The sequence below is a fragment of the Strigops habroptila genome, chromosome 8 (assembly GCF_004027225.2).
Source record: "Strigops habroptila isolate Jane chromosome 8, bStrHab1.2.pri, whole genome shotgun sequence".
In the NCBI taxonomy this organism is placed as follows: domain Eukaryota; kingdom Metazoa; phylum Chordata; class Aves; order Psittaciformes; family Psittacidae; genus Strigops; species Strigops habroptila.
In genome coordinates this window covers 40,704,025-40,729,958 of record NC_044284.2, presented here as the reverse complement: position 1 = coordinate 40,729,958, position 25,934 = coordinate 40,704,025, and the positions used below count along the sequence as shown (strand labels likewise).

General features: G+C 40.6%; 1 protein-coding gene across 5 annotated transcripts in view; it reads right to left on the bottom strand.

The window, feature by feature from the left end:
- The window catches only part of RASAL2 (RAS protein activator like 2), a 186,766-nt gene that overhangs the window by 124,790 nt on the left and 36,042 nt on the right, over positions 1-25,934 (bottom strand). The window contains exon 1 of one of the 5 annotated variants that reach the window (XM_030495128.1): positions 23,602-23,694. The exons of 3 other annotated variants lie outside the window; for them this stretch is intronic. In XM_030495128.1, the coding sequence (XP_030350988.1) occupies positions 23,602-23,650 (49 nt within the window). In that variant the 5' untranslated portion in view covers positions 23,651-23,694. Of the gene's footprint in view, positions 1-1,677; positions 2,489-23,601; positions 23,695-25,934 lie in introns of those variants that run through there. One more of the 5 variants, XM_030495123.1, reaches the window with a different exon arrangement.

Genomic DNA, 25,934 nt, shown 5'->3' with positions numbered 1-25,934 from the left:
ATGAAGTATTCACCAAGTGGTGGCTCCTTACAAATAATCCTTTTCCTCTGTTTACTTTTCATGCTACTAAAAGCAAAGCATCCCAATAACCCAGCTAAATGACAACACTTACGAATTGTGAGGGCCATTTGGTATTAAAGTGCATCAGAACAGGGACAAAAAAGGAACTACAGTATGCTCTTCATATACTTCAAGGTTTTGATCCAAAATGCTCATATCACATAGAATACCTTTCCAATATAGCTTGCAGGGGGCAGAAGAGACCAAACAGAAAAACTGTCCCAAGCAGTCTGCAATAGCAATGCAGCCCCCCAGGAGGTCTCAACAACAACAGGAACCTGCAGTATAAAACTTTGTTTCTAATGTGAATGATCAGAGAGGAAAGGAAAAAACCAAACCAACCAACCCTGAACAAAAAGCCTTCAACAAGAGGTGTGTGGGGGGAAGTACTTCTATTACTATCTCCCCTCCCTGACATGTGTTCTGTACAATTTAAGAATTGTCATGAAGGCAAATGTCAATTGAGAAAGGTCTTGGAGAAACACAAATCAGTGACTGTATGCAACTGGGTTTGAACAGATATAATCCTACTTAGTTATTTCTTCTTTTTGACCATTTGTTTCTGGTTTAAAGACTTCTTCTAGTAGCAAACATAAGCCTGTCAGGGACATTCCACTGTGACTGAAAGACTGAATACTCCTGTAGACTGAGTATATTCTTCTTTCACTACTGCTACTACTACTCTACTACTAAGGTCAGTTTTTTTGACTACTGATGACTTGTCCAGCAGTCTCAATTAGATCCAGATGTTATCGGGCTTTTAATATGATAATCTGGAGAACTCTGGAAAGTGCTGAGGTTTTGGGGAGAAAGAAGGTTTAATTTTGGTATTATCACAAATTAAAACTTCACGAGTCTTTTTCAAAGCATCATCAATCACCTGGTTCAGGCTGGGTAGCCTGACAGAAAGTTACAGGAAAGACCAAGAGAACAGAAGGCAAATTTCTCTCCTTCCTCCCCTCCTCCCCTTGCTCCCTTTTCTTTTTTAACCCTGCTTTACAAGTGTTGTTATCAGCAGAGTAGGTTTAAATGAAATCTCAGACTGGCATCTCACTAATCTCAACCACAGCTGGCTAAACCTTTGCAACACTGCTGTCCTTGGCACCTACTAAGAGAGCAGACATCAGTTTAGCTAGTTAATTACAAAACGGTGAATTTGGTATGAGGAACTAGATCTGTTCCACTGTCTTGAACACTGTTTAAAAGACAGCTTAATTTATCTCTCTCCCTTGTACTACATTTACAGTAGCAGGCTTGATATCTCAGTTGGGGCACTACAACACCGCAGAGGCTACCGTGCTTGCAGGACTATATATACCACACACAGAGGGTGCCTTTCAGAAAGAACTGCTACTGCTTCCACCAGATGATGCTTGTTTTAAAGGGACCTCCAAGTTTTTAAGTACACATCAAAACATTTCACACCACTTCCTTAACAGGAAAGGCCCTTTTTCAGTTGCTTTTTCGAAATTAAGATAGCATATCAGAGAGTTGCCAATGCCACGTTAATATAACTAAGTTAAAGAACAGTTTAAACAATTATTGTATGTCCCAAAGAATGTCTCACTACACTCACCTGTTACACAAACAGAAACAGAACAAAAATGAGTTCATTACCTGTATTCAAATAAATTTGATCATCATCTGTCTTCCCTTCATTTACTGACTCACTGCCAGGCTCCCCTTTACGATTCATTATCTTTGAAAAGCCACTTGAGAGAGAGGAAAAGATGCCACGGATGAAATAGCCCTGCTGTTCAGAGTCCACTGAATGCACAGCTTGCAGAAATGGCTTTGCATTCCTGTTTCCAACATGTGGCACGGGTTCAGAAAGAGAGCGGTTGAATGGAACCCGAAATGGTCTAGTCCTTGCCTGGAAGAGCATCTCTGTTGGGTCTTTGTGGAGATCATCAGCACTGGTAGCACCCATGCTAGCAGAACTTTTGGCAAGACTTGGATCACTGCATTCCCCTTTCAGACTACATGAGCCCTCTCTTTTGCTTATCCTCCAGGGAAGACGAGGATGTGTCTGCCACCTGTATGCTCCGAGAGGTCTCTCTGGGTCAGAACTCATTTGTTTATTCATCTTCTTGCTTTTCATTTGGTGGTACCAGTGATAGTCCTTCAAGGTAGCAGTGCCAGCATCTTGTTCTGACAATGATCTTCTGAAAGTCCTGGGAGAAAGACTGTAGTGCTTTTTGAAAGCACTCATTTTCCACCCCTTAAACTTCAGCTTTTAACTTGCCTCCCTTGTTGCTTAACAGTCATATAAATGTAGTTCCTCACTCACCATTTTAAAGCACCAGTCGCTTTGTTCACCACTGTGAACTGCAATACAGCAGAGGTTCTTCCTGAAGATCTTGAGCATCAATCCCAGAACCAGGTATTTCTACATCTCAGCAAGAAGGATGTGCCCTGACCTATAGCAAACCGACTTCTAACGGTACATGAAGCCTTGCTAAGCTTGCTGCTGCTTCCTGCGCTGTCACATTTCTGCACCAAGCTTTCAGGAAATGACTAAAAGAGCCCAGCCATGAAAACCCACAGTGGTGTTTTGCGCCAATCACACTTCACTTTTTTCAGTCTACATTAAAGATTTGGTTTAAAAAAAAGAAAGGAAAAGAAAAGAAAAAAAGAGAGAATACTTCAGTCGAGTCACAGCAAAGTCTGCGAAAAGTGTTAAAAAATTGCAATATTCTACTGAGAGTTAAGTATGCTATGTTCTTTAGTATAGAACTCTCTCTCTACATATAGTTAAGTCTAAAGAAATACACAACAGAGTGTCTATCAGAGGTATGTTGTATCACTTAAGAATACCTCAGAGTTGCCTTTCAGAGAGAGGTAAAACAGACAGATTCATGAGAATCAAGCACTGGAAGCCCCAGAGAGGAAGGCAAAGGGGAGGAATGGAGTAAGGAGAAGAAATGCTGCAAATTAAATGTAGTGAGACTGTAAATACACTGAAGGGAAATAAGTAAAGGGGAGGAGAAAAGAGACAGAGAGAGTGGGTAGGATTTCACTAAACATAGACCAAAGCAAAGGGAAGGTTTTGAGGCATGATCCTCTGGCAAACAGAACAGCAGGCAGATTTTCCTTGTTCTTCTCCCTCCCCCTCTTTTTTAAAAAAATTAAAAATACAAAACTCAAGAGAATAGGGTTTTATTTTTATAAATCTAGTTGGCATAAATGAGATGGAAAAAATAGTCCTATCTGTTTAACCAAGAGGAAAAAAAATCCCTCGCCTTCACTACAATTTAAGAAACAGCTGACTATTTTAAAATCTCATAAAGAAAATATCCGCTGGTGAACTTAGATCATGCCTGCCAAGTTTTAGACCAGAACACTTAAATCTCAAGTCTACTCAAATCCCTGAAAATGCGGGGTTTATAATGGAAATGCTGACAGACCCTTGGCAATCAAGTGACAATGAAAACTATTTCTCTGGTTAAATAAAATGATAATCTGGTATGGCAGACCGATAAAGCTTTACTGACCCACTACGGGATCTTGCCTTTAAGCTAGGCTGCATTCATTAGCCAAAGTACATTCCTGACAGTTGCAGATGCAAAAATTTCCTTACTTATGTATATATATGGAAAAGGGTATCACTACTCCCTAGAAGAGGGATGGAATTACTTCCATCACGTCAAGAAATAATCTCTCTGTTCAGATAGTTAAGTTACATTTTTCAATTAGAAGCAACAAAACCTACTATGTAAAATCATGATGTTTAAGAATTCACAACAAATAGCCTCAGAAGCAAGAACAGCTCAGACACTGCAGTGCAAATTCTGCATTAAAAATAATGATGCTGACTCTTGTGCTTTGCAGGAAGTCATGCTGCTCAGAGTACAGGTCTTAAATAACAAAACATACCTAAACAAGAACTCCGCTACAATTTCTATCCACAGCAATGATCTCTCAAGGAAGCACGAGGAACAGTGAACATGTGCAAAGATATGAGTACTCCCATCGTGGAAATGAGACAATAGAATTCACCAGGAAAAGGTTAGCTGGCTTTTGTCTTCTGTTTCTTGATCCCAGGGGTTGCTAATCACCCTCTGATGCAGTCCACCTGATCCCATGGACTTGCACAGGTTGAACTCTTACAAGTAATTCCTTACTTGACACTCATCCACTGCTGGTAGTTTTTCCTCCTTCTTGATCCCTTTCTCCAAACACAGAGGCCTGGGAGTCTTTGTTTCTGAAGGCTGAGGCAAAACCAGCACTGAGGACCCCAATTTTAACTGGGTCTGCTCAGACCACCCACCCCTTTCAGCAACAAGTCCTCATTTTCCTTGTTGAGCCTTTTACTACTAATGTGGCAGTAGTGCTTTGAACAAATGCTTTGAATTAGTCAGTCTGGTAAAGTAGGCTTTATGGAACTTCAGAAATAAGTATGAATAAATATAACAGATGACGATGTGGTTCACTCTAATGGCACAAGCCATAATCAGCAGAGAAAACTGAGAATGTGAAATAGGTTTCTGGTCAGCTTTGCAAGTCTTGCTTGTACAAGTTTCCGCTAGCACATCTACATCTACTTTTGGTTTGGGAGCACAGAAGGGCAGGAGAGGACAGAAAACAGAGACAGTGCTGAAGCTGAAGTCATCCTGGGATTTGCTTGCCATAGGTTTCTAGCATGCTTTCTAACTCCTGTTGAAATGCAACAACCAAGCTGAGCACTCATACAAACCATGTTTTGAAACAACATTTTGAAAGGACTTCTATGCCGTATCAGAGAACTCGGCATGACCAACAGGAATGACTCAACTCAGATAATATGACACCAGCTGTGTCAACATTATTCTGAAGCAGAGATTTAGCACAACAGCACTTTGCACAGAATGAAGCTCTAGGCGAGACACTGGTCTTTGCAGGAGGACAGAGATGATCACCAGGACTGCTCTCATCCTAATTCTTTTTCATCACTATCCTGTAGAGACCTGACTGTACAGAAAGATCATTTCACCTCCTTCCCAATACACCTTGCATTGTATCAATCACTGACTTACACAGACCACTCATTTCAGCAAGAGAAAGCACATTAAGATTAACCATGTATTAAGTTACAGCACAAAGCAACATGCAAAACCAGTTATGGGTTAACTTCTACTTAAAAATATTTTTACTGGTGTGGTCAGGGGTTGGACCACAGTTCTGTACAGACCTAACAATACAGAAAAAGACAGGCTTCAATAAGCACTCAACATGTAGTCCAGGAACATCAAAGTCAGTTTAGTTCAAGTCTGAAGAATGTTAAGAAGGGTCTTTACTTCTGATTTCACTTTTGATTTCATGTTACCACTGCTCAGATGAATGTATTTCATGATCAAAGAAAACAGTTATCCAGCTGCCTTCACTTAGCTGAAATTTCAGTGTACTCTACAGAGCGCAAAATGGTCTTTCTCAAAATGCTTCTAAAAAGGCATACAAGGCTTACATGTTTATTGACATAAAATCACTGATACACAAGTTTGCTTAGTCTACCAATAAAACAATTCTTTCAAATTGCTAGCTCAAAAATTTTAGCCTGGGCTTTGAGTCAAACTGGACTCTCTCTTCCTTATACACATCATCAGGAGCAAAGATGATGCCCAAACAAATCCTTCGTCTCCGCTAATCCAGTGCCATGGAGTTAAAATTGGTCTGACTTGGCTCCAGCATTTCTTGTGTACACATAACATGCAAGCAAGTAATTAATGTAGCAGAACTTTCTCCTTGATCTGCAGTCCACTTACTCATGCGAGAACTCAAGTCCTTTCAGAGCAGCAGTTTATCTTGGGAAGCATTTGCATGGTCTCACTATCATAAAGAAATCAGCTTACAGCAGCGACTGCTAACATGTTGGCTATGCGAGATTCCTAACTGAACAGAGCCACCCACTTAGCTGTCAGCAGGTAAAATAATTTCAGTGGAAGAAAGGAGCTTGTCAATTAACTTTAGAAAATCTGGAATATTTTCACTTATATCTCCTGTTTTCAATACCTTCTGCATAAAATTGTGATCCTCAGCTAGCAAATTTTCCTCAGAAGAAGTTTTTCTGGTAGTGTTTGCAGTTCATTGTGCCAAATCGTTCATTATGGGGTTTTTCAGAAAATTACTATTTTCTTCCTAACAATCCAGTCATTTAATCATCCAATTTGACATGTTTAACAGCATATATGTCACTACTCCTAGATATTTAAGTAATTTATGCACATATGCAGATTTGCTATGTTGGAATAGAACTGTATTTCAGCTTTAGGATTATATTGGGAAAACAATCTTTCTTAACTTTATGACAACATTTCACAGAAAATGTACACAAGCAGCATTACATTTTCACTGAGCATATGAAGATAATTCTTTGGCAACAGCCTCCTGTGTGGGCACTCTCCATCATTCAGCTTTCCAAAAAAAACTACCCAGCTCTGCTGCATGAAGCTTTGGAAATTCCTCAGAGTATCTGCTGTTTAATAAATACTACCAGCCAATTAGAGAAAAAAAAAAAAAAAGGAAAAAAGCTTCGTTGCCAAGCAGCTGGAGGGAGAACCTGTCTCTGATGATAAAAATTAATGTTTAATGCTCCTTCGCTCTCTGAAAATTGTCTGGTGCTTGAGTAAACGTACTACAATGTGTAAAATTTTAGTTCATCTTTCGCATAGCTTATATTGAGAAAAAGATGAATTGAAACCTCCTGTGACTGAACTACTCAATCTTAAATTAGTTTTGGACGAAGCACAAACTTACCAGCTTCTCATTTTTTAAAACATTTGCCAAGACATGGAGGGGGGCAGGAGGGGCAGAAAAGAGTTTAAAAAAAATAGACAAAACCCCAAACCAACCGAACCCCACACAAGCACCAAAACCCATGAGAAACCCTAAACATTTATTCACCACACTTGGGTTTTCAACCAAGTCCTCTCTTCTAAATCATAAAGACAGCAGGTGAAGAAAACACCACTTCTGAGAAGATCACAGATTAAATCCCCAATTACAAGCCATCAAATGAGTTCTTTAACATGTAGAAAAGCAAAACAAATTGCTCCCTGCATCCTCCCCAAACAAACCAGAAGGGATGCAGTCAGGCAGGAATCCTTGATTCTGCAGTCCAGCTTCCCTTAGCTCCTTTCCCCTTCAGAACTAGCCCAACACTCACCACACTGGAACAGCTCATGGAGGAATAATCAATATACAAAGCTGCAAGCATCACAAATGTCTTCAAATTGACCCAACTTGACATGTAGCTAAATAGCACAGAAGATGAAAGATTTTTCCTTCCCTTTAAATTAGAGACTTGTCAAAATATTAAGTTTTGTTTATGCAAGGCTAAGTAATTAATGACCTAACATCCCCTTCCCATCTCCTATCACCAAGATGCATCTGTTTCCCCCTGCAACATTTCCTGCAGGTGGATATCACTTCTCCTCGGCTCAGCACAGACCACTGCGCCTGACTTACTTAACCGCTTAATATTTAGTGCATGAAGTTACACGGAGGACAAATGAAACAGCACCTTAAAAACTGTTGCATTTAGGATTAGACTGACTGGAAGAGCAAGGCTTGCTGGAGTGTGGAATTGGCATGGCTGGAAAACAGATAAGTTGCCAAGCCCAAATTAGAGCTCCTGAGAGCAAAGCTGACACGTTTAGCTCACAAGCTTTGAGCTGGCAATGCATACCAGTGACCACACAGAACGCTCACCTGTCCCAAATAAATCAACAAGGTATGCTATTTTCACTGTCACTATGCTGAGACTGAAGTGCATCTATGAACAAGCACAGTGGTGATACCAGCACATTTAAATGCCAGAGAGCACCTCATTTTCCTGATCTGAAGTTTCTGTGCCAAGGCATGCTGTAACTGTTATACCAGCATTGCTCTGCGTTTCCAAGCCCTTTACCTTCCACTATAGGCAAAGCTGCAGTGATGCAGACTGACTCAGCTCTGCGTTTGTGATGGTCTAGCTTCTGAAGGCAGGTACTGAAAAACTCTTCAAGATTTCCACCCTCTAACTCCGTGGCAAAACTTAAAATCATAGAATAGTTTGGGTTGGAAGGGACCTTCAAAGGTCGTCTAGTCCAAACCCCCTGCAATGAGCAGGGACATCTTCAACCAGATCAGGTTGCGCAGAACCACATCCAGCCTGGCCTTGAATGATCCCAGGGATGGACCATCCACAACCTCTCTGGGCAACCTGTGCCAGTGTTTTACCACACCCGTTGTAAAGAATTTTTTCCTCACGTCCAGCCTGAATCTCCCCTCTTTTAGTTTAAAACCATTACCCCTTGTCCTATTGCAACAGACCTCGCTAAAAAGTCTCTCCCATCTTTCTTATAGGCCCCTTATAAGAACTGAAAGGCCACAAATAAGGTCTCCCTGGAGTCTTCTCTTCTCTACTGCTACAAACTCCCGACTTGAAAGTCTCCTCACTTCATTCTTCCATGCTGTTCCCATGATCTGCATAAGAAGCTGCTACAGCCCTGTCAGCTGAGCAGAGAGATAATATAAATTTATGAGATGCTGGTTTTTGGAGGGATGCCAGGAAAAGTTAGCAAGAAAACCCCATTTCAATGCATCACGAATAAACCTGTAGAACAGCGATGCCAGACTTTAATTTCACTTGCAATCTTTCGTTGTTGTTGACGACAAAACACAACTCGTGCCAAGTTTTAAGGGCCATAAAAATGTACATTTAAAAGCTAGCCAAGTGTGTACAGCAGCTAAGCGAGCCCACACACAGCTGTGAGCAACGCCACCATGAGCCAGCCAAGTATTTTAGCAACATGCACTGGTGCAAATAAACAAATGTATAACCCGAAGGTAAACACTCTGGCAATTACTTTGCAGCGCAGAAAGTCATAACAGTTGAGAGACCTGTTTGTAGTGAGTGGCAGCACTTGCCTGAGAGATTTTTAGAGATTTACTGGTTTCCATAAGGCAGGCAAGGCCTTGGCCTTGACCTATGACACAGCTGCTCCCACAGGTTTGGCTTCTCCGTGGGCTTACCATCGCGCCAAGCTGTGAAGCCACTAACATAAATGGGGCTTAAGCTGGGAGGAAATCCTCTGGAGCCACAGATGACCACCAGCTTCAGCCCCTGAAGACAGACAAGTGCACTGACCTACCTCACTAACAACTTCTGCAAGAGCATCCTTCAACTATGTAAATAAAGAAGTGCTTATCCCCACTCTGACATCCATTTCTTCACCATCATAGGTTGGGCTTGCTACCATCTGAAATATATGCAAGCTACTGATCTAGGTTTTAAATGCTGTTTGTTTTCAGAGGCAAAACTACCTTTCCATCATCCCACTCCTTTTCCAGTTGAAGTACTTCATATTTGGGGAGTGGGGAGAGAAGGGATTATTCCTGCAGTCTTCAAGCAGGGGTTTACCACCAGAACAGACTTCTATAGCTAAATTCGGTCCCTGCATGCATCAAAACAACTGCAGCTTAAACATTATAGAGAGAGCAAAAATAGTCATAGTACATAGGCATGTTAATTGACCAACATGTCAAAAATGGTCTTGGTAACTATGCCCAAACAGCAGGTGCATATATTCAAACTTTCCAGCCTTTATTTTTATGTAACTGTAAAGAAGCACATCCTCAGTGCAGATTGTTGCAAAAATAAGACCTACCAACTGTAGTCTCCACAAAGGATATTAGGAATTTGGCTTATAATTTCATTCTGTATATATTTAAAAAAATTAATTGCTCTGACTCTGTTGGCCTTATTTTGTCCTGCTCTTCCCTATCACAGAGTGAATAAACTACCTTTAATTCAGCAATTCCTTCACACAATATTAGCTTTGTGAATATATTTTCAAATGTGGCTTCTCAAACACTGGAAATGCCACTGTAAAGCCAACTAAGGTAATGAAAGGTAACCACCAACTAACTGACAATACTCTCCAAATCATTATCAGTGTACTCTTATTAAGGAGTACAGGAAGGAACTAACTTCAGCAACAGCTATCATTGCAATTCTTGCATTTACCATATAAACACCACAATAGAATATACTATATTCTATAGAATAGAATAATAGAAATACTCTGTCTGCCATCATGACTCTTACCCTGGGTTGATGTTAAGTAGCATGACTTTGTGGTAGTTCAGGTGGAAAGATGGGTACCAACATGACATCAGCAGAGAGGTTTCTCCAATGCCCTGTGTCAAGCACTTACCTGTTCTGGTGCCTGGTTTGCTGCTGGAAAATGCCAACAGGCAGGCTTGGGGGTTTCCATAGCCAAACTAGCAAAACTTTTAAAAAGTCCAGTCCATAACAACAAAGTGAACAATTAGCTCACATAAACCAAAATGTACTTCTGAGGTATCTAACACTCAAGATGTTTGACACATATGAAATCTGTGAAGGAGCTGAGGGAACATGACCCAACAAACTTAATTTTCTAAATCACTAAAGATAGGCTTGAGTTGCTGGTTAGCTTTACATCCAGTCTGCACAGGGGTTCATGACAGCTTTCATATCCAGTGGTGTGCTGCCTGCTAAACCGGATTACAAACAGCAATGTTTTTAGAACCTGCACACATGACAGGGTTAAAGCATTAGCCATGGAGATGGACACTGGGTGATGCACATACAATCAATCAGAAGGAATAATATACAAATCCAGAATTATTTAAGGCTCTGAATTTAGGCAGGGAAATTCCTTGAGCTGTATGAGAACTAGTCTAATAGCTACCTCACAGTACCTTCAGAAAGTTGTATTAATATTAGCAAATTGAAGTGCAACAATTGACAATAAATCAGTGACATGTAGAAGTTTAATATTAAACCTTCATCCAGATAGAGAAGTGGATCACAGAGAGGTGAGATGAAACATACCTGTAACTGAAAATGCCAGAAGTTTGTCATTAAAACATTTTGTAGCAGCTTGGAAAGAAGGTCTGTGTAAAATTCCAGCTGCTGCTGCACTAACATGGAGAAAGTAGTTAAAAAAAAAACGACCAAAAGAGAAGGAAAAAGAGACTGGGGGAGAGGAGTGGGGTCACAGAAGAGCAGTTATGAAATTTGTATGACCTTCTAAGCAGAAGAGTTCTTTCTCCACAGGTTGTCTGTCAGGAACAGTCTTGAACGACTGCAAAAGCCAAAAGCCAGGGACAATGATGAAGTGCTGAAATGAAGATGTACCTTCTGCCAGCCTGAACCAGCTGCAAGCCTGGCGCCAGGGCTGGAGGAGGTTTCACAACTGGCAACAGCGCACAGTGCCAAAAAATGAAGCAAGGTGACCTGTAGGCACCAAAACAGCACAAGACCGGGGGAAAGAAAGGAGCACACCCTCTTTGACTAAATCTATCCCTGCATTTGTAATTTAAAGAATTATTAAAGATGTCCAGCGTAGGACACTGCTTGCAATAACACCATGTGATCCCCGAGAGATGAACCTGTACATCCTAACACCAAGCCTGAACTGAGAATTTAAATGAAAACCCTTAGAAGTTAATATTAAGATGTGTCTGGTGGTACATGTACAAAAGAGGCTCTCCCAAAAAGAGAAAGATATAGAATAATTTCGACTGTTGAAGAGAGAGGAAGGAGGAAGGGAGAGAGGTAAAGAAGATGATTTCTCTTTTAAGAGACTATTTAGGGAACAAATTTGTGACACATGCACACACCTTCTCACTACAGGACAAAAAAATAGACCTGGACATTGTGAAAAAGGATTTGCACAAAGCACAAGTCATTGCGTCCCAGGCAGAGGCCACGGCCATTAAAGCTGTCCTGAGGACTGCTGTCTGTATCAGCTGGACAAGGCGGCTGAGGCCCAGTCTTCAAACAACTGCACACAACATCAAGCCATGCCCACAGCACAAGCACTTCGTTTCTCTTGTGTGTTTTTGTTCATTATTACTGTACCAGAGATTACTTCTCCTCCAAGTTCCAAAATTACTCTGGTTTTGTTTCATTAGGTGTGAACGCTGGCTTACCAGATGACAGAACTGCCTATTTCTGAGGTCAGTCCTTTCCAAATTGAGCATGCAAAGTCCCATTTGTAGGTCTGCACAAGGGCACTTCCAGCAGACAGCCACTGTTCAGCAATCTCTTTAAAAAAAACCACATATTCTCAATTATTTCTACTGAAAAAATGGAAATTTTCACCAAAAGGTTTAACAGGACCAGGGAAACAAACACACACAAAACACCACTGAAAGAAAACCCCCTGAACTGCATGTTCTTGCTTAGAGCAAAATCCTCTCCAGCTGACATTTCTTAAATGCTTTTTATTTAAACCCACAGGTAATTTTGTACAAGCCTCTTTAGGGTGTTACTATCACAGCCATCACACCTACCAAGAAACTAGCTTTCAGAAAGAAGCCACTAATTGTCCACAGAACAAATTACTGCCACAACTGTGAAGTGACCCACCAATACCTAACTGCAAGCGACCAGGGTCATGGGAGGCAGTAGTTTCAGTAAAGATACTTTTGTCCACCCTCTCTTGATGTGCAACTATTATAAAAAAGTTTCTTGATTAGAACATTCCCTCTCAAACTACTCCATGAGCATATTTCAAGGCCTTCATGTTTACTCACTTATTCAGTAAAAGAGAAATTGAACTGTTATTTGCTATTTTTACTTCGACCACACTAGCACTGTTGGCAAACTATGCTGCATCCTCACCAAGTTGTGCAGAACTGGTGTGAGCAATAAAGTCCAACTTCGAAATTGTATCTTGAAGTTTCAAGCCAACCTGATAACAAGTCCAGAAGTATTTGCTCTAAATATAAAACACAAAGCCACTTTAGGTTTTATAAATACGTAACCAACCACCAAAGCTAGACTAAATCAATGAACACGTATATTCCAATTCCAATAGATGGGATGGCACTCGTATGGCTTCGCTTAGTGCCTTATAAAAAGGTTTTTACACATATGAAACACTCATATACCCATGAGACATAAAATCAGGATGTAATCAAATCTCCACAGTTTTACGTACAAATCCCTCAGGACTTCAAGCTGCAAAACCAAATGTGAATAATTGCATCTATTTTCTAATACAGACCATGTGCCTCAGGAGTCAAGTATGTAAATTTTCAAGAGCTCTGCCTAATATTTTTGGAGGTATTACTACTTCAAATAGGCAATCTAGTTAAGCAGAGATAAACACTCACACATATCAGTGACCTTGCTTAGACGATGTACCAATTACTGTGATAAATCTGGCTGCCAAATCTAAATACAGAATTTTAGGAAAAAACAATGGAGTTTGAGTAGGAGACAGACTCCTCATATTTACTGTTTACCTAATTATCCAAATGAATGTGCAATTTGGCCTCTCTCCCCTTTTCAGGCTGCATGACCACTTTCCCAGTCGGAGCCAAGAGAGCTCTGGCAGTTACTGGAAACACAGCGTGATCCGGCACATTTGATGCTACGAGTACACTTGGTGCAATTTCAAAGCTTGCATCACGGTTTGGGTATGTGCGTACTCTGCTTCCCCCAGACAGCCCCATGCCTGACACTAGGCAGATAGGCACCACAGGGCTGAGTCACAGCTATAGAAACAGGGATTTATTTATTTATTTGGGGTGGGAAGAGGGGATGGGGAATGGGGGGAACAGGGAGAAAAATCCTATTCAAAATGCACTCTGAAGTTTCCAACTCCGGGTGCCCAAGCAGGAAATAAGGAGAGGAGGGAGGAAAGAGGAAAAAAGGAGGAGAAAGTTCTTTTATTCAGGGTTATATTTTTAGACTATTACTAGTTTAGTTTTGTCATTGTGCTACAGAAACCAGACCTGTGTGAATTAATGCAGCATGATCCTTTCTAATTTTTGCCAAGTCCATGCTGCAGTATTAACCTAATCCTCTTACATGGGACATGGCAGGGAATTTTCTTCCCCCATCCTGCTGTATACATCTAGCCATACATTCCGTCTTTCCCCAAACCATGTAGGAACAAGTACAATTCACCCCTTTTGTGTTGGGAAACAAAACATACTGATGACACTGAATCTGAAATCTCGATTTGTTTTGAAGCATACCAAGGTAAATGCGATTTATAGACATAACATCTGGGAGGGAACACTGCTGAAATGCTTTTCTTTCTTGCTAAAAATACTCATGACTTAAAGTGCCTTTGCCCTTCTTGATCTATTGATGTTTATAATAGTAAAGCTCAGCTTTAAGGAGAGAAATCTGTGCCCACTATTCCCCATTCTATTTTAGTTCATAACAGCTATGCAGCACATTTATTCTTATTGTTTGATAATAAGTTAGTTTTAACTTGATTTTGGTTTTTTTTTAACAAGTTCCTTCTCTCCACAGCTGTCATTGCTCGGGTTATTGTCAAACTATTTTTTTATTTCCTTTCTCCATGCTCGCACAGCACAGGCCAAACCCATTTGCGACTTCCCTCCCTAGATGCAAGTTGCCATGCATAGATCAATTATACAGAAATACAATGACTTACAGTAAAGAAATCATTTGGGAAAAAACAAACATATGGAGCTCAACTTACTTATAAATATCTTCAAAAAGAAGCCTGGAAACATTCCACCCCGGGCTGGCGAGGCACAAGGCAGAAGTGGTGGGGAGTGGCAGGGGAAGAGGCAGACAGAACAAGGATTTTTTTTTTTAATTTTTTTTTTCCTTAAATTTTTGCTTTCTTCTTCCAAAAAGAGGCCAGGAAATCCTCCCATTTCAGCATTCCCAACACCACCATGTTAGATGACTACAAGGCCTTTGCTTCCTGTTCCCTCCTCACTTCACAGCAAGGATGGAACAGGACAATGTCAACGTCAGATCGCACAGGAATGCTACAAACAGAGAAAAAGCCCCGTAGGTCAACTCTGCACAAGCTTGGGGTTATGCTGTGTGTTCAGGTAACATGCAGCTTCTTATCCCATACTAATGCATCCATTTGTTTGAACTATGAAAATCCAGATCAGGTCTTAGGGTCAGTAAAGCTCCTCCTACACTTCTCACTTCTAAAATGACGATTAACTGGCCAGGCCTCCTGCAAAAGCCAATGAGGTCCTTCTCTACTTATCCTCACCCACCAGAAGAATTTTAGGGTAGAGATGGTTAAAAAGGGATGGAATGACGGAAGGAGAAGACCCAAAAGCTCGGAACAACTCTCTCCCCGCTTGCTGTAGGGGGAGTGAGGGAGGCAGGCAACCAATTAGCTCTGCTCCTACTCACACCAGACATGGAAATGTAGGAAAGATTGCAGGGTACACTTAGAAGTCTCCTTTCAAAGCCAGCTCCCACTTCAGAGTGGCTGTGTCCTCCTGCATCCCAACAGCAGGGTGAGACAGAAATAGCTTAACGCTAAAAGGTGCTGGTGGCACAGGATTAGCACACAATCTTGGGACTCAGGGAGAAGTCTTATGCTTTTACCACCATGCAGTTGGCATGATCTCCAGCAATCAAGGCCAAAAATCACCTCCCTGTATAAATATACACACAGGGACATGAGGACAAATGAAACCAAAACAAAATCAAGTTTCTCCTCTCTGAAAAGCTGTCAAGCATATCAAGTCCTTATTTTATCTTCTCGACTGTCTAAAAAAACTGACAGAAGAAAACTGATTATTACTCTGGAATAGACTGGAACAGAGGAAAAAAAAAAAAGGATAAATCAGAGCTTATCTTCTTCAAATATAAACCCCTCAAGGAATATAATTTGCTGCAATTAAATATAAAAAGACAATCCTCAAGATAAGCCTTAACAAATCACCTCAAGAGTTTTTAACAAGCTGTGGTTTGGTTTGGGGGATTTTTCAATGCATGTATTGGTGTTTTAAACTGATGTATCAAACCTACTTCTGAACTTCTCACAACTGATGACATAGCAGCCAGGATAGAAAGCGTGTAAGATAGTTCTACGACCACCAAAATAACTTTCAATAAAGAAGTTTAGAATATTTAATTCTTAAACTAGCAAGAAGTCTCAGGTCTCGGCTTTTATCATACAGAACTTACTGAACTTCTGCAGAGTGTAATATACTCATCTACCAGACACAGCTATGTCACCATGGGAAATTTAGTATTCTGCCACCCAGCTTTTTGACTTAGGCTCTCAAAAGAAATTCTTGATACCCAAGTGCTTGAAAAGATCTGATAATGCTACAGATATTTACTGTGCTCCATTAAATACACCATTACTTATACACTTACCCTTATAGACTCTTCAGATATAAAAGGTTATTTTAACAAGCTGTCTTTTGAGTTTAACTTGCCTTTCATTTCTGGGTCACTAAAGTTTAGGTTCAGGTTGTATCTCGTGCAAAGAAGGCATAAGCTCTTTTTTCTGTATTTTCTTACTTGCCTTGTTCCATAGACAGAAAGATGTTTCCCAACCAACTGAGAAGTGGAATGCTCTGTTCCCAGAGCACATACCGCTTTTCACTGTGTACTCACAAAATAGGGTGTAAGATCTCCCACACTTTCCGCCCAAATCCCAACCATTTTGCAAACTTTCTATGCCCAAATTAAGCATTTTTTTTTTTTGTCAAGTGAACAAAACTCCCATTTCCTGCCAAACCACTAAGCCATGTTCAAGTCTTAGAACATACACCCAATTTAGCATGTTTTAGTGTTTTGGGTAGAAATTCAGGTACACAGTAACCAAGCTATCTGCAAACAGTAACAGCAATCTGCAAAGCTGCAATGGTCATTGATAGAAGGAAGATCATTCAGACTGACAAGTCCAGAGAAAATCTACATATTTACATGTGCATCCTGGATGGCAGAAGTACAAGCAAACACAAGGAAATCCAAAAGACATTGCTCACACCAGGCTGCTGCTGCACCCTGCAGAAGCTCTAGCTTTAAGTTAAACTTGTGGGAGCATTTTGTTGTTCTGAGCTGTTTAAAACCTTTCACTTTGGTGATTGTGGGTTTACAACTCCACAGTTTAAGGTGGCACACTGAGGAACCTGTAAGCAAAGGTGGGAAAACACAAGACAAATACCTCAAACTGAAATACCTCTGTTACTGAAATGAGTACAGTGGAATTGCAAATGTACAAAAAGTTTTCCAGAAATAGTGCAAGATTTATACCAAGATGACTGCACATCAATTCCTTATTCAGAATCTTTTTGTCACATTCACTGGAAAAAAAAGAGATGGTTTTATTCCCGTACTTCATCCTTCTACCCTACTGTTTCTTTTCAGTTACTCTTTCCACCCACTCCCCTCTCTACTTTTCCCAAGTAACAACTATCAAATGCAATCAATAGATTAAATCACACGAGCTTTCCTGTCACATTCATTGTATTTTTCGCAGCTGAATAGTCCATATCCATTCTATTCTATAGGGATTTTAAGAGATTGCATATCACTGAAGTTAACAGGAGAGAGAGCTCACCCATATGCGCCTCTGCTTTCAGCCCATTTTTGAAAGTCCTTCTTATAATCACAACTTTAGACTAAGTGAATTACAATTTAACAGACTTAACGTAAAAAATATCTATTCCAACACTAATATAAATTTTCTTTTTAACACTTTTTAAAATTGCCAATGAGAAGAATACTCAAAGTTGGCAATGAAAGGAATGTTCAAATGAGAACTTCATCTCCTTTACCACTAAGATGTCTACATTTTGTGCTAGATAGTTAACGGAGTTGCTGAATGAACCAGAAGGTGGCAATTTCTGGATAATCTCACCAAAACTGGCATGCTCTCATATTCTTTTTCTGTTACTAAATGCAGTAATTAAATGCCAAGGATCCCTAGTAAAATAACTAAAGCCAATCGCCACAAACTACACTACTGGGAAAATGAGGCAGAATGAAAAACCAATGCAGCAATGTGAAAGAGATTAGTGACACACAACACAGTCTCTCACTAAAGAAAAGGAGGAATAAATCTATATTTAAAGCTCAGAAATGTCAAGCCAGGAATAACAGTGGAAACGTCATAGAGAGGAAGGGGAGGGGAAAAGCAGGAAGAAACATGTATTTATTATCTCAAGATCTTAACTTCAGGAATTCTAGGAGCACAGACACAGCAAAGAAATCCCACTGCAGCTTCTTCTGACACAGATAGGTCTAATGTTGCCATTACCTGGCCATACAAATTTGATGACTGATGTAGAACTCTTGAAATCTGACAGCTAGAAAACTGTAATTTAGCAAGAGTAGTTATTTTTGAACACCTACTCAGGAAAAAGCTGAATTTAGCTCAAAGGAGAACTAGCCGCTGCCTGTGATTATCCCAGAAAGTAAGTGGCGATGTCAAAAGATTCATAGAGGGACTTTTAAAGCTTAAAAAAAAAAAAAAAATCTACAGAAGCAAGCAGGAAATTAATGTTTGCACTTTTTCTGACTATCCTAATTATAACTTTCAGCCTCAAAGCAACTTTCAGTATTAAATGAAATCAAAGTTTAAATTAACTCTTCCTTCTACCTAAACCGTCATCTAATTTGTCATCTCCTCTCAGGCCACATTAAGACTAGAAATCACATTTTCACAACTAATTCTCTCCCTTACTGATACCTGATAACAACCCTCAGGACTGCAAATTTAATCATGATACTAACATAATATATTGATAAGGGAACCCAAATGCGTTAAGTGTATACACCACCAGCAATAATTGGTGTTAATTTACATAGTGGTAGTAGTGGAGAGCTGGTTAGTGGAAGGCAAAATAGCTTCGTGTCACAGCTGATATTACAATTACGCTCTGTGAACTTTAGGTGGATAAACACAGGGATATTCAAAAAACAGATTACGTTCAGCAGTTACGATAATTTAACATGGATAACAAAACATTTTTAAAAACCTTCCCTATTCACAATTAGAGTGGCTTTCCTCTGGAATGGCTTAGTTAAATTTGGAATTAATTATTTGGAAAAAATTCTACTGATCACTAAAAAAGCCTGTCCCAAAACAATCAGGATATCTACACTATGTGATGTACAGATCTCCAAAACTCAGTAACACCCCTGACAGAGTGCTCTGTCTATTGAACTCTCAAAGCAAAAACACAGAGAGGATACTAAAGTCTATTATTAGTCCAGGTTTTGAAGCTGGACTAATAATGGAACTCTTATTTATCTTGTGGAGACTCTAAGTCCAACACTATTGCAAAGCTAGAACTTTGCAATCTATTACAAAGCTAGGACTAGCCTTGTCTGCAGAATTGCCAAGAGAATATGCCTTGCACTCTGTGAATAAAGAAATACCCTGTTTTGTCATGCCAGAAAGGGACTGCAAATTTACTTCCACAAAGAAAAGTAACTATGGAACAATGCAAGTAGCCTTGTAGCAGTCCCTTGATCATTTGTAGTGAAGAGGAGCTACAGTGGTATAAAGAATAGGAAAGCATCTACTTTTAATATAAGGTATCTTCAGAGACAATATTATCTATTCCTTTGCTTTTTAGAGGCTAAAATGTTTTCACTATTTCAAAAAATGAAAAAGAAAATGTATTATTTTCCCAGTAAACAGAAATAGGAACTTAAATACGCTATTTAAGATTTTGTACTTTACACTGCTCAATTTCCTCTCCCTAACGCAATTACCTGCCTGCAGAGGAAACAACACACAACATTCTGTGCTTAGCTAGAAGGTTTATAAGAGCAATGAATATAAAAGGTAATGCCATGTTATTTTTAAATGGATGTTTTTTTCTTTCTTCTATTTTAAAGAACAATAAAAGACTTCGTGATGACAGGATTCTGATGGTTCCACGACAGAAGAACCAGATTACTAAGTCCAAACCAGACTTAGAATATTTCTGACACCTGTACTGCAAGATTTTCATTAAGTGAGATGCTTTTTTAGTAAATGTGTTCCACAGCATGTTCACTTGAACTGGCAGCATAAATGTCACTGCACTCAGGTGATTAAATTAACACTGGAGCTCCTTTAGCCATGGTGTTCTGACACAACAGCTTAATGGCTACAATCTTTAAAAGCTGTACTATTTTATGCACGGCCATTTACTGTAAAGGTCCCCAATGCAACATCCTCAGATATAAGATGTTCCTCATGCTTAAAAATTCCTCTGAGGTAATGGAGATGCCTGTTAGCCTACCATTATTTACCTGCCAACAGGAAGTAATGTGAAGATGCTGCAACCATTAAGGCTGTTACTTTTCTGCTATTTGAGAGCTTTGATGTGACAACTTTAACTTTCGTTTAACAGCTTCTTGCATCCAACATCATCTCACACAACCTTCAGATGATACACAGCATTGTTTGTGGTGATGCAGCTCAAATAATGGGTGTTGTTTCAAACATTAACTAAATGGAAATGCAGCACATAGTTTGAATACAAAAGAGACTGCTTACCTAGGTCCTTCCTTTTAAGTTTTTGCTACTTTGCTGTTCTTTAATGTGTTGAGTTTTCCATACAGTTTGTGTTTTTATATTTTATAAGGCAAACATGAGATTAAAGAACAGCCAATTTCCGTTAACTTAAATGTCTCTTCAGCTAGGGCATGGCTCAATCTAATTTCAGTTTATCTCAAATCCAAAAAAACCCGATTTGCATTTTCTCATGCAGTTATAGACCAGGAGACAGGCAAATTAAACTGTATCTTAAAAGTAAAAGGGATCTCAGGAGATGAGAGGTAAATACAATAGCATTTGTTAGGCTGGCAAAATGCCATTTGTATACTTTGACCTTGACTTTTTTTTATAATATTTTTGGTTTAAAGATCAAAACCTCAGTTCACCACTTCATGAAGTGTTCACAAGTCCTCTACTATAACCAATCTTAACCATATTCATACAGAGGGTCATGAAAAAAACCCAAGAACAAACAACTGTCTCAAAGCAAGTGGAATACAACTGCTGAAATAGCCTGTGACCACATCTGTTCTTATAGAGAAGTCATCACTTAGAAGTCCCTTCTAAAGACTGATGTTCTTTCACTTAGTTTGTTAATCCTGATACCTCAGAAATCTGCTGCAAGTTGTTGGTGGCTAAGCGAATTTGGAACACACAAAACCAAGATCACTTCCAGGTATGTATAAGTAAATCTTTCACTAGGAACTAAGAATGAAGGAAAAGATTATTTTTTTTTAATGGTATCAGAAGAGTTAAAGAAGAGTGGTAATAAGACATAGACCTTACCTAATAAAGACAAAATGCTCATCAGCCTATTTTGCTGCAGACATTTCTTCTGCCAGAATTACATGTGACAACACAGAGTAACATGTAGATCTATATTCTTGTTGCTCCTCATACTTTAAACACCGGAAAATAAATATTGTAAGTGTCCTTTATGCTTCCTTATAATGTTTCCTTCCTGTGCCATTTCTTTTTCCATCTGACCATTCACTGCAGAGTTTCTTTTACCCATGCACTAGTATGAAGATCAGGGCAGAAGGCTGGGATTATAGAACCCAACTTCCTGAGGTCTCAGCACCCAACCTCCCTAAATGGAGAAACCAAACCAGCTTCAAGCCCTCACTTTCTGTGGGACAAAAGGAGTGCCTGTATTTATATGCCCTATCCAAATAGTTTTTCAGTGGGTACGCCTCCTCTGGGGTCACCCTCCCACACCGTACTTCGTATCATTCTCCTGGAATCCTGAACTTCCTAACAATCTGCAGGTATTTAAAAAACTGCATTTAACACATCTCCCCACAGCATAAATAATGAGATTTAAGGAAAAAAAAAACCAAATCACAAAACAAAAACCTACCAACCAATCAAAACACACCAAACCAACAACAACGAAAAACAAAACCAAGAACACAATACAAAACAACAACCACCAAAAAAAGACACACACCCCCCCCAAAAAAAACCAAAAAACAAAAAAACAAAAAACCCAAGCTCTCCAGAGATTCTGAAATCATGCTGAAAGTTATCAAGCCAATGCTTATTGCACGTTCCCCTATAGGCTCTATTTCTCTCATTACAGAATTGTGCTTTCAACCATTGACAGGCTAAAACTTCTCTGAAGACATCTATGCAAGGTAAATGTATGCTCTAGTGACTTAACATCTGCTACATTTCCCTACATAATTTCCCTCCACGTTAATTCTCAGACTACCCTTCCTCCCCACCCCCCCAAGTGAAATTTCCTTATCTCTGAAGCAAGGAAATATTTATTTATTTATTTTCTCTCAGTTTCTTTTTGTAAAGACTGGTTAATTTACCCAAAGTCCCAAGTTATTTGCAGAGAGATCAGGGAGATCTCCTCTTCAGTTTCCTACATCTGTCACACCATGTCTGTCACAACATAATCATGGAGATTACTCCATTTCAAATGATATCTCTGTTTTTCCTAGAGGCAGAAATTCCGGGTTTCTGAGAGGTCCTGAGTGAGCAAAGAGAGACTAGTAAAATTGGGCTAGAAGGCAATAGAATTTGCCAACAAGATCTCTTTCTCAGCAAAGGCCAAAGCAATACTTTGCACATCCAGTCCATAGCTTCTACACAAGAGACACTGCTTGCTTACATCTGTGCCTGAACTGTCCCCTCCACAAAATACAGGCTCAGCTGCAGCCTCGGGAGAGATTAGCAGCAGCCAGTAACTCACACAAAAGTCCCATTTTCCAAGAACAACCTTTCATTAAAGTTCATACACTGATAAAATTGGCACTTGCACAAACCTTACCGCACACGGCTCAAATTGTGCCTGCCTGTCCTTAACAGACCCTGAAGCAGAGGGAAGTTTCTCTGCCTGGGGAGGGTTCAGTCTCTGACAACTCACCAGATCAGTCCTAATTAGCCAGAATTATTGACGAGCCTTCTGCCCTATTAAAGATCGATTCACTTCGATATGCCGCTGCAAAAATTGTTTCCTGCTGTGGCAGTTCATGATGTTTGCTTTGCAACATGAAGAAAGGATGCTTGCACCAGAAAGACATAAGGCTAATAAAACAAATTCCTGAAATTTGAGCTGGCCTCTTAAAAACACTCACCGGGTATGCGTATAATCACACTCCATAATTATTCTAATTTGCACAATTAAGAGCTGGATAAACACCATAAATTTAAATGAAAAACCCCAGGCACAGGCTGGTGCTGCTACTGGAATATTTTAAAATCCAAAATATACAACACTGCTGATGATAATTTCCATAACCACTGCAACACGAGAGCAGCTTACTGAAATCCAGTTAGGTACTTACCACCAAATCAAAAGAATAAAAATGAAGCATTAGAATTTCCTCTCCTACATCTTACTAGCATTGCTTTTTTCTCAGATCCATCTTTTGGTCCAGTCACAACTGACAACAATTCTTATGCTCCCGAGATGCACGTCTCCTGCAAGCCCCTCACTCCCCCCCAGACCTCCCAAATTAAAAACCATCATACTTATATGGACTGCTGCTGTTACATAGCCAAGCTGAGGCAGAGATCCTGGGGCAGGCAAAGGAACAGACTTTAAGAGTGGCCATGCCTCATAACTAGCGCATTCCTCTGGATAACTATCTTCCCCATGGACACAAGTTTTGGCATTTCCAAGCAGCCATATCACACTGGAAATGGAAGATGAAAACAACAATACCCAAAAGCTCTGCCCACTACAGTGTTTCTCGTCCCAGGCTCCCAACCCAGCGCTTTCTGATCAGTTATCTTTCCCATCAGGCAAGATGTTTCTCATACTCACCACTCAACGTCTTTGTCTGCACTAGCACCTTCCTCACCAGGCTTGCCATACTGGAATTTTCACCCGCGTTGTCTAAACCTGCTCAGGACCAAACCGGGTGGAAGAGTTGAAAAAAAATGCCTGCATCTAGTCCCTGCGTCTGCACCGGCCCCTTGGCTTTTCTCTACTGAGGTTGCACAGCGTCTGGATGAACAAGGCTGAAAACACACACGTGTGTGCGCACACGCACAGGAAGCTTGGAACCAAATCACTATTAAATGTACTGACTTCCTCCTTCATGCTCCAGTATCTCTGCTGTAAACAAGCACTGCATGTTAGCTAAGCGAAGCTGAAAAGTCCAGCAGAGAAGGACAAAAGAAGGGAGTGGCTCCAGCAAGGAATAACTATTTTAAATACACAAGCATCTTCCCATCAGATTAAAACTAGCTTTAAATTAGGCAAATTCTGAAGCCATTGTTGTGACAGAATAACTCAAGACAAACAGGAGACGCTGCTTCCTCCTCTGGAGAGCTCTCCTGGATTTCCAGTACGAAGCGTTCCGTAAGCTTTCCAAGTGCCTGGACGAAAGACCTGAGAAGTGTTTGTGCCACTCCAGGGACAGAAGGCAAAGAAGGGGCAGGCAGATGCAGCAACAAGCCCCAGAAGTGGCACCACCAGCTACAACTGCTGCAGCTGGCAGCGTAGATGCCATGAACAAACAGGGGAGAGATGTTTAGCTTATGTCTGGGTCACACAACATGGCGAGGGCTACCAGGCCTGCCCCACAAACCAGCCACCAGCATTCAGAAACAAGGTCAGCATGGCAGGAGCGCGTGTGTGTGCAGAGATTAGGCAGGAGTCTGCATCCTCTCTGACAGCATTTCATAAACAGTCTGCTGTCTTTTGAGAGATCTCCACCTCATCCCATGCAGCTACAGGCTCCCTTAGTCTTCAAGGAGTTTTCTACACCATTTTCAGGCATTTCACTCCAGCCTGACAATGAGTGACAGAATTTCACTGACAGCAGCTCCACCTCAGAGCAAACTAGAGAACACACCACCAGTGTGTCAGACATGCCACCAAGCCCTTTTGCAGAGACGCAGAGGGCTCTAACATTTGCTCCACTGCTGGCAACAAACACTCTCGGCAGATAGAAGAGCAGGCAGGTCATGCTCTCCTGACCTAGGATGCTCCAAAGGAAGATGACAATGGCTTTGACCACTACACTGGATGTCCAGCAGGCCCATGCACTTGGCAGGCAGCACAAGCAAGGTCAAGCAGAGCCCATGAGAGAGACGGCAGCATCCACTTCTGGCTACCGCTGCCCTTCTAGATGTCCTACTGCAGACTGTGCCAAGCTGGGTGGCTCTGGAGAGCATCCTACCTGGTCTGCAGAGGGCATGAGCCAGACACAGACCACTGCCCACCCTTTCCTGTTGCAAAAGGCTGCAGCAGCAGGCCTCCAAACCTGCTGCCATCAGGGAGGCCTGCTGAATCCAAGCATCCTTGGAAAAAAGACAAAAGGGAGGACGGACATAGCATCTTTGATCCATCACCAAGGATCAGACAAACAGTGACTATCCCCACCCTTGGTCAGGACAGAGCCTATCAGCCTTTCTGCTTGCAGCAGCCCAGCTGCTGGAAAACACAAGTCTGATGGATTTATCCTCAGCTGCCTACAGCAGGAAAGGCTGAGATGCATGTAGCTTTGTAGCAGTAGAAACTCTTCCTTGTTTCTGAAAGTATACCAAAGTTACAGTAGTTCTTGGTCTATGATCCTCAGCAGCCAGTATCTTCATTGATAATCCTAATGAAACAGTGCCTAACCACTGCGTGGTTTCTCAAACTAAGTCACACAGTGGCCAGCACTTTCTCTTGAAAGCTGCCGGCTTGGCAATACTTAGCCCCAAGATGACAAGAAGTGTCTGTGTGAAAAAGCTTCCATCTTATGCCTTTTCAGACAGATGCATGTTATTTATCTTTTTATCAAAGACCACTAACCTCATAAAAGAGCTTTATGATATCTAAGCTGAAACACTGAAAGATCTGTGACTATTCAACAAACGTTGAATATATCACCACTTTGCAAAGTTGGCTACTAAAAGATCCCCCACTTTTTCTTACACTCTTAATATGGCAACAGCAGATTCCACACTCCACCTCTTCCCCTCCTCTTTCCACCCTGTCTTTCAAGATAAACCAAAGTCTTATAAAGTAAAACTAAATTGCTTCTATCCCTTAAGGCATGTAACTGTGAGATCAAGGGGTTGGGGTCAAAAAAGATAGAGCTGCTCTTAAAAACCACAGACTTCACATGAATTTTCCCAAAGTACATGGGACAAGTTTTAAAACAA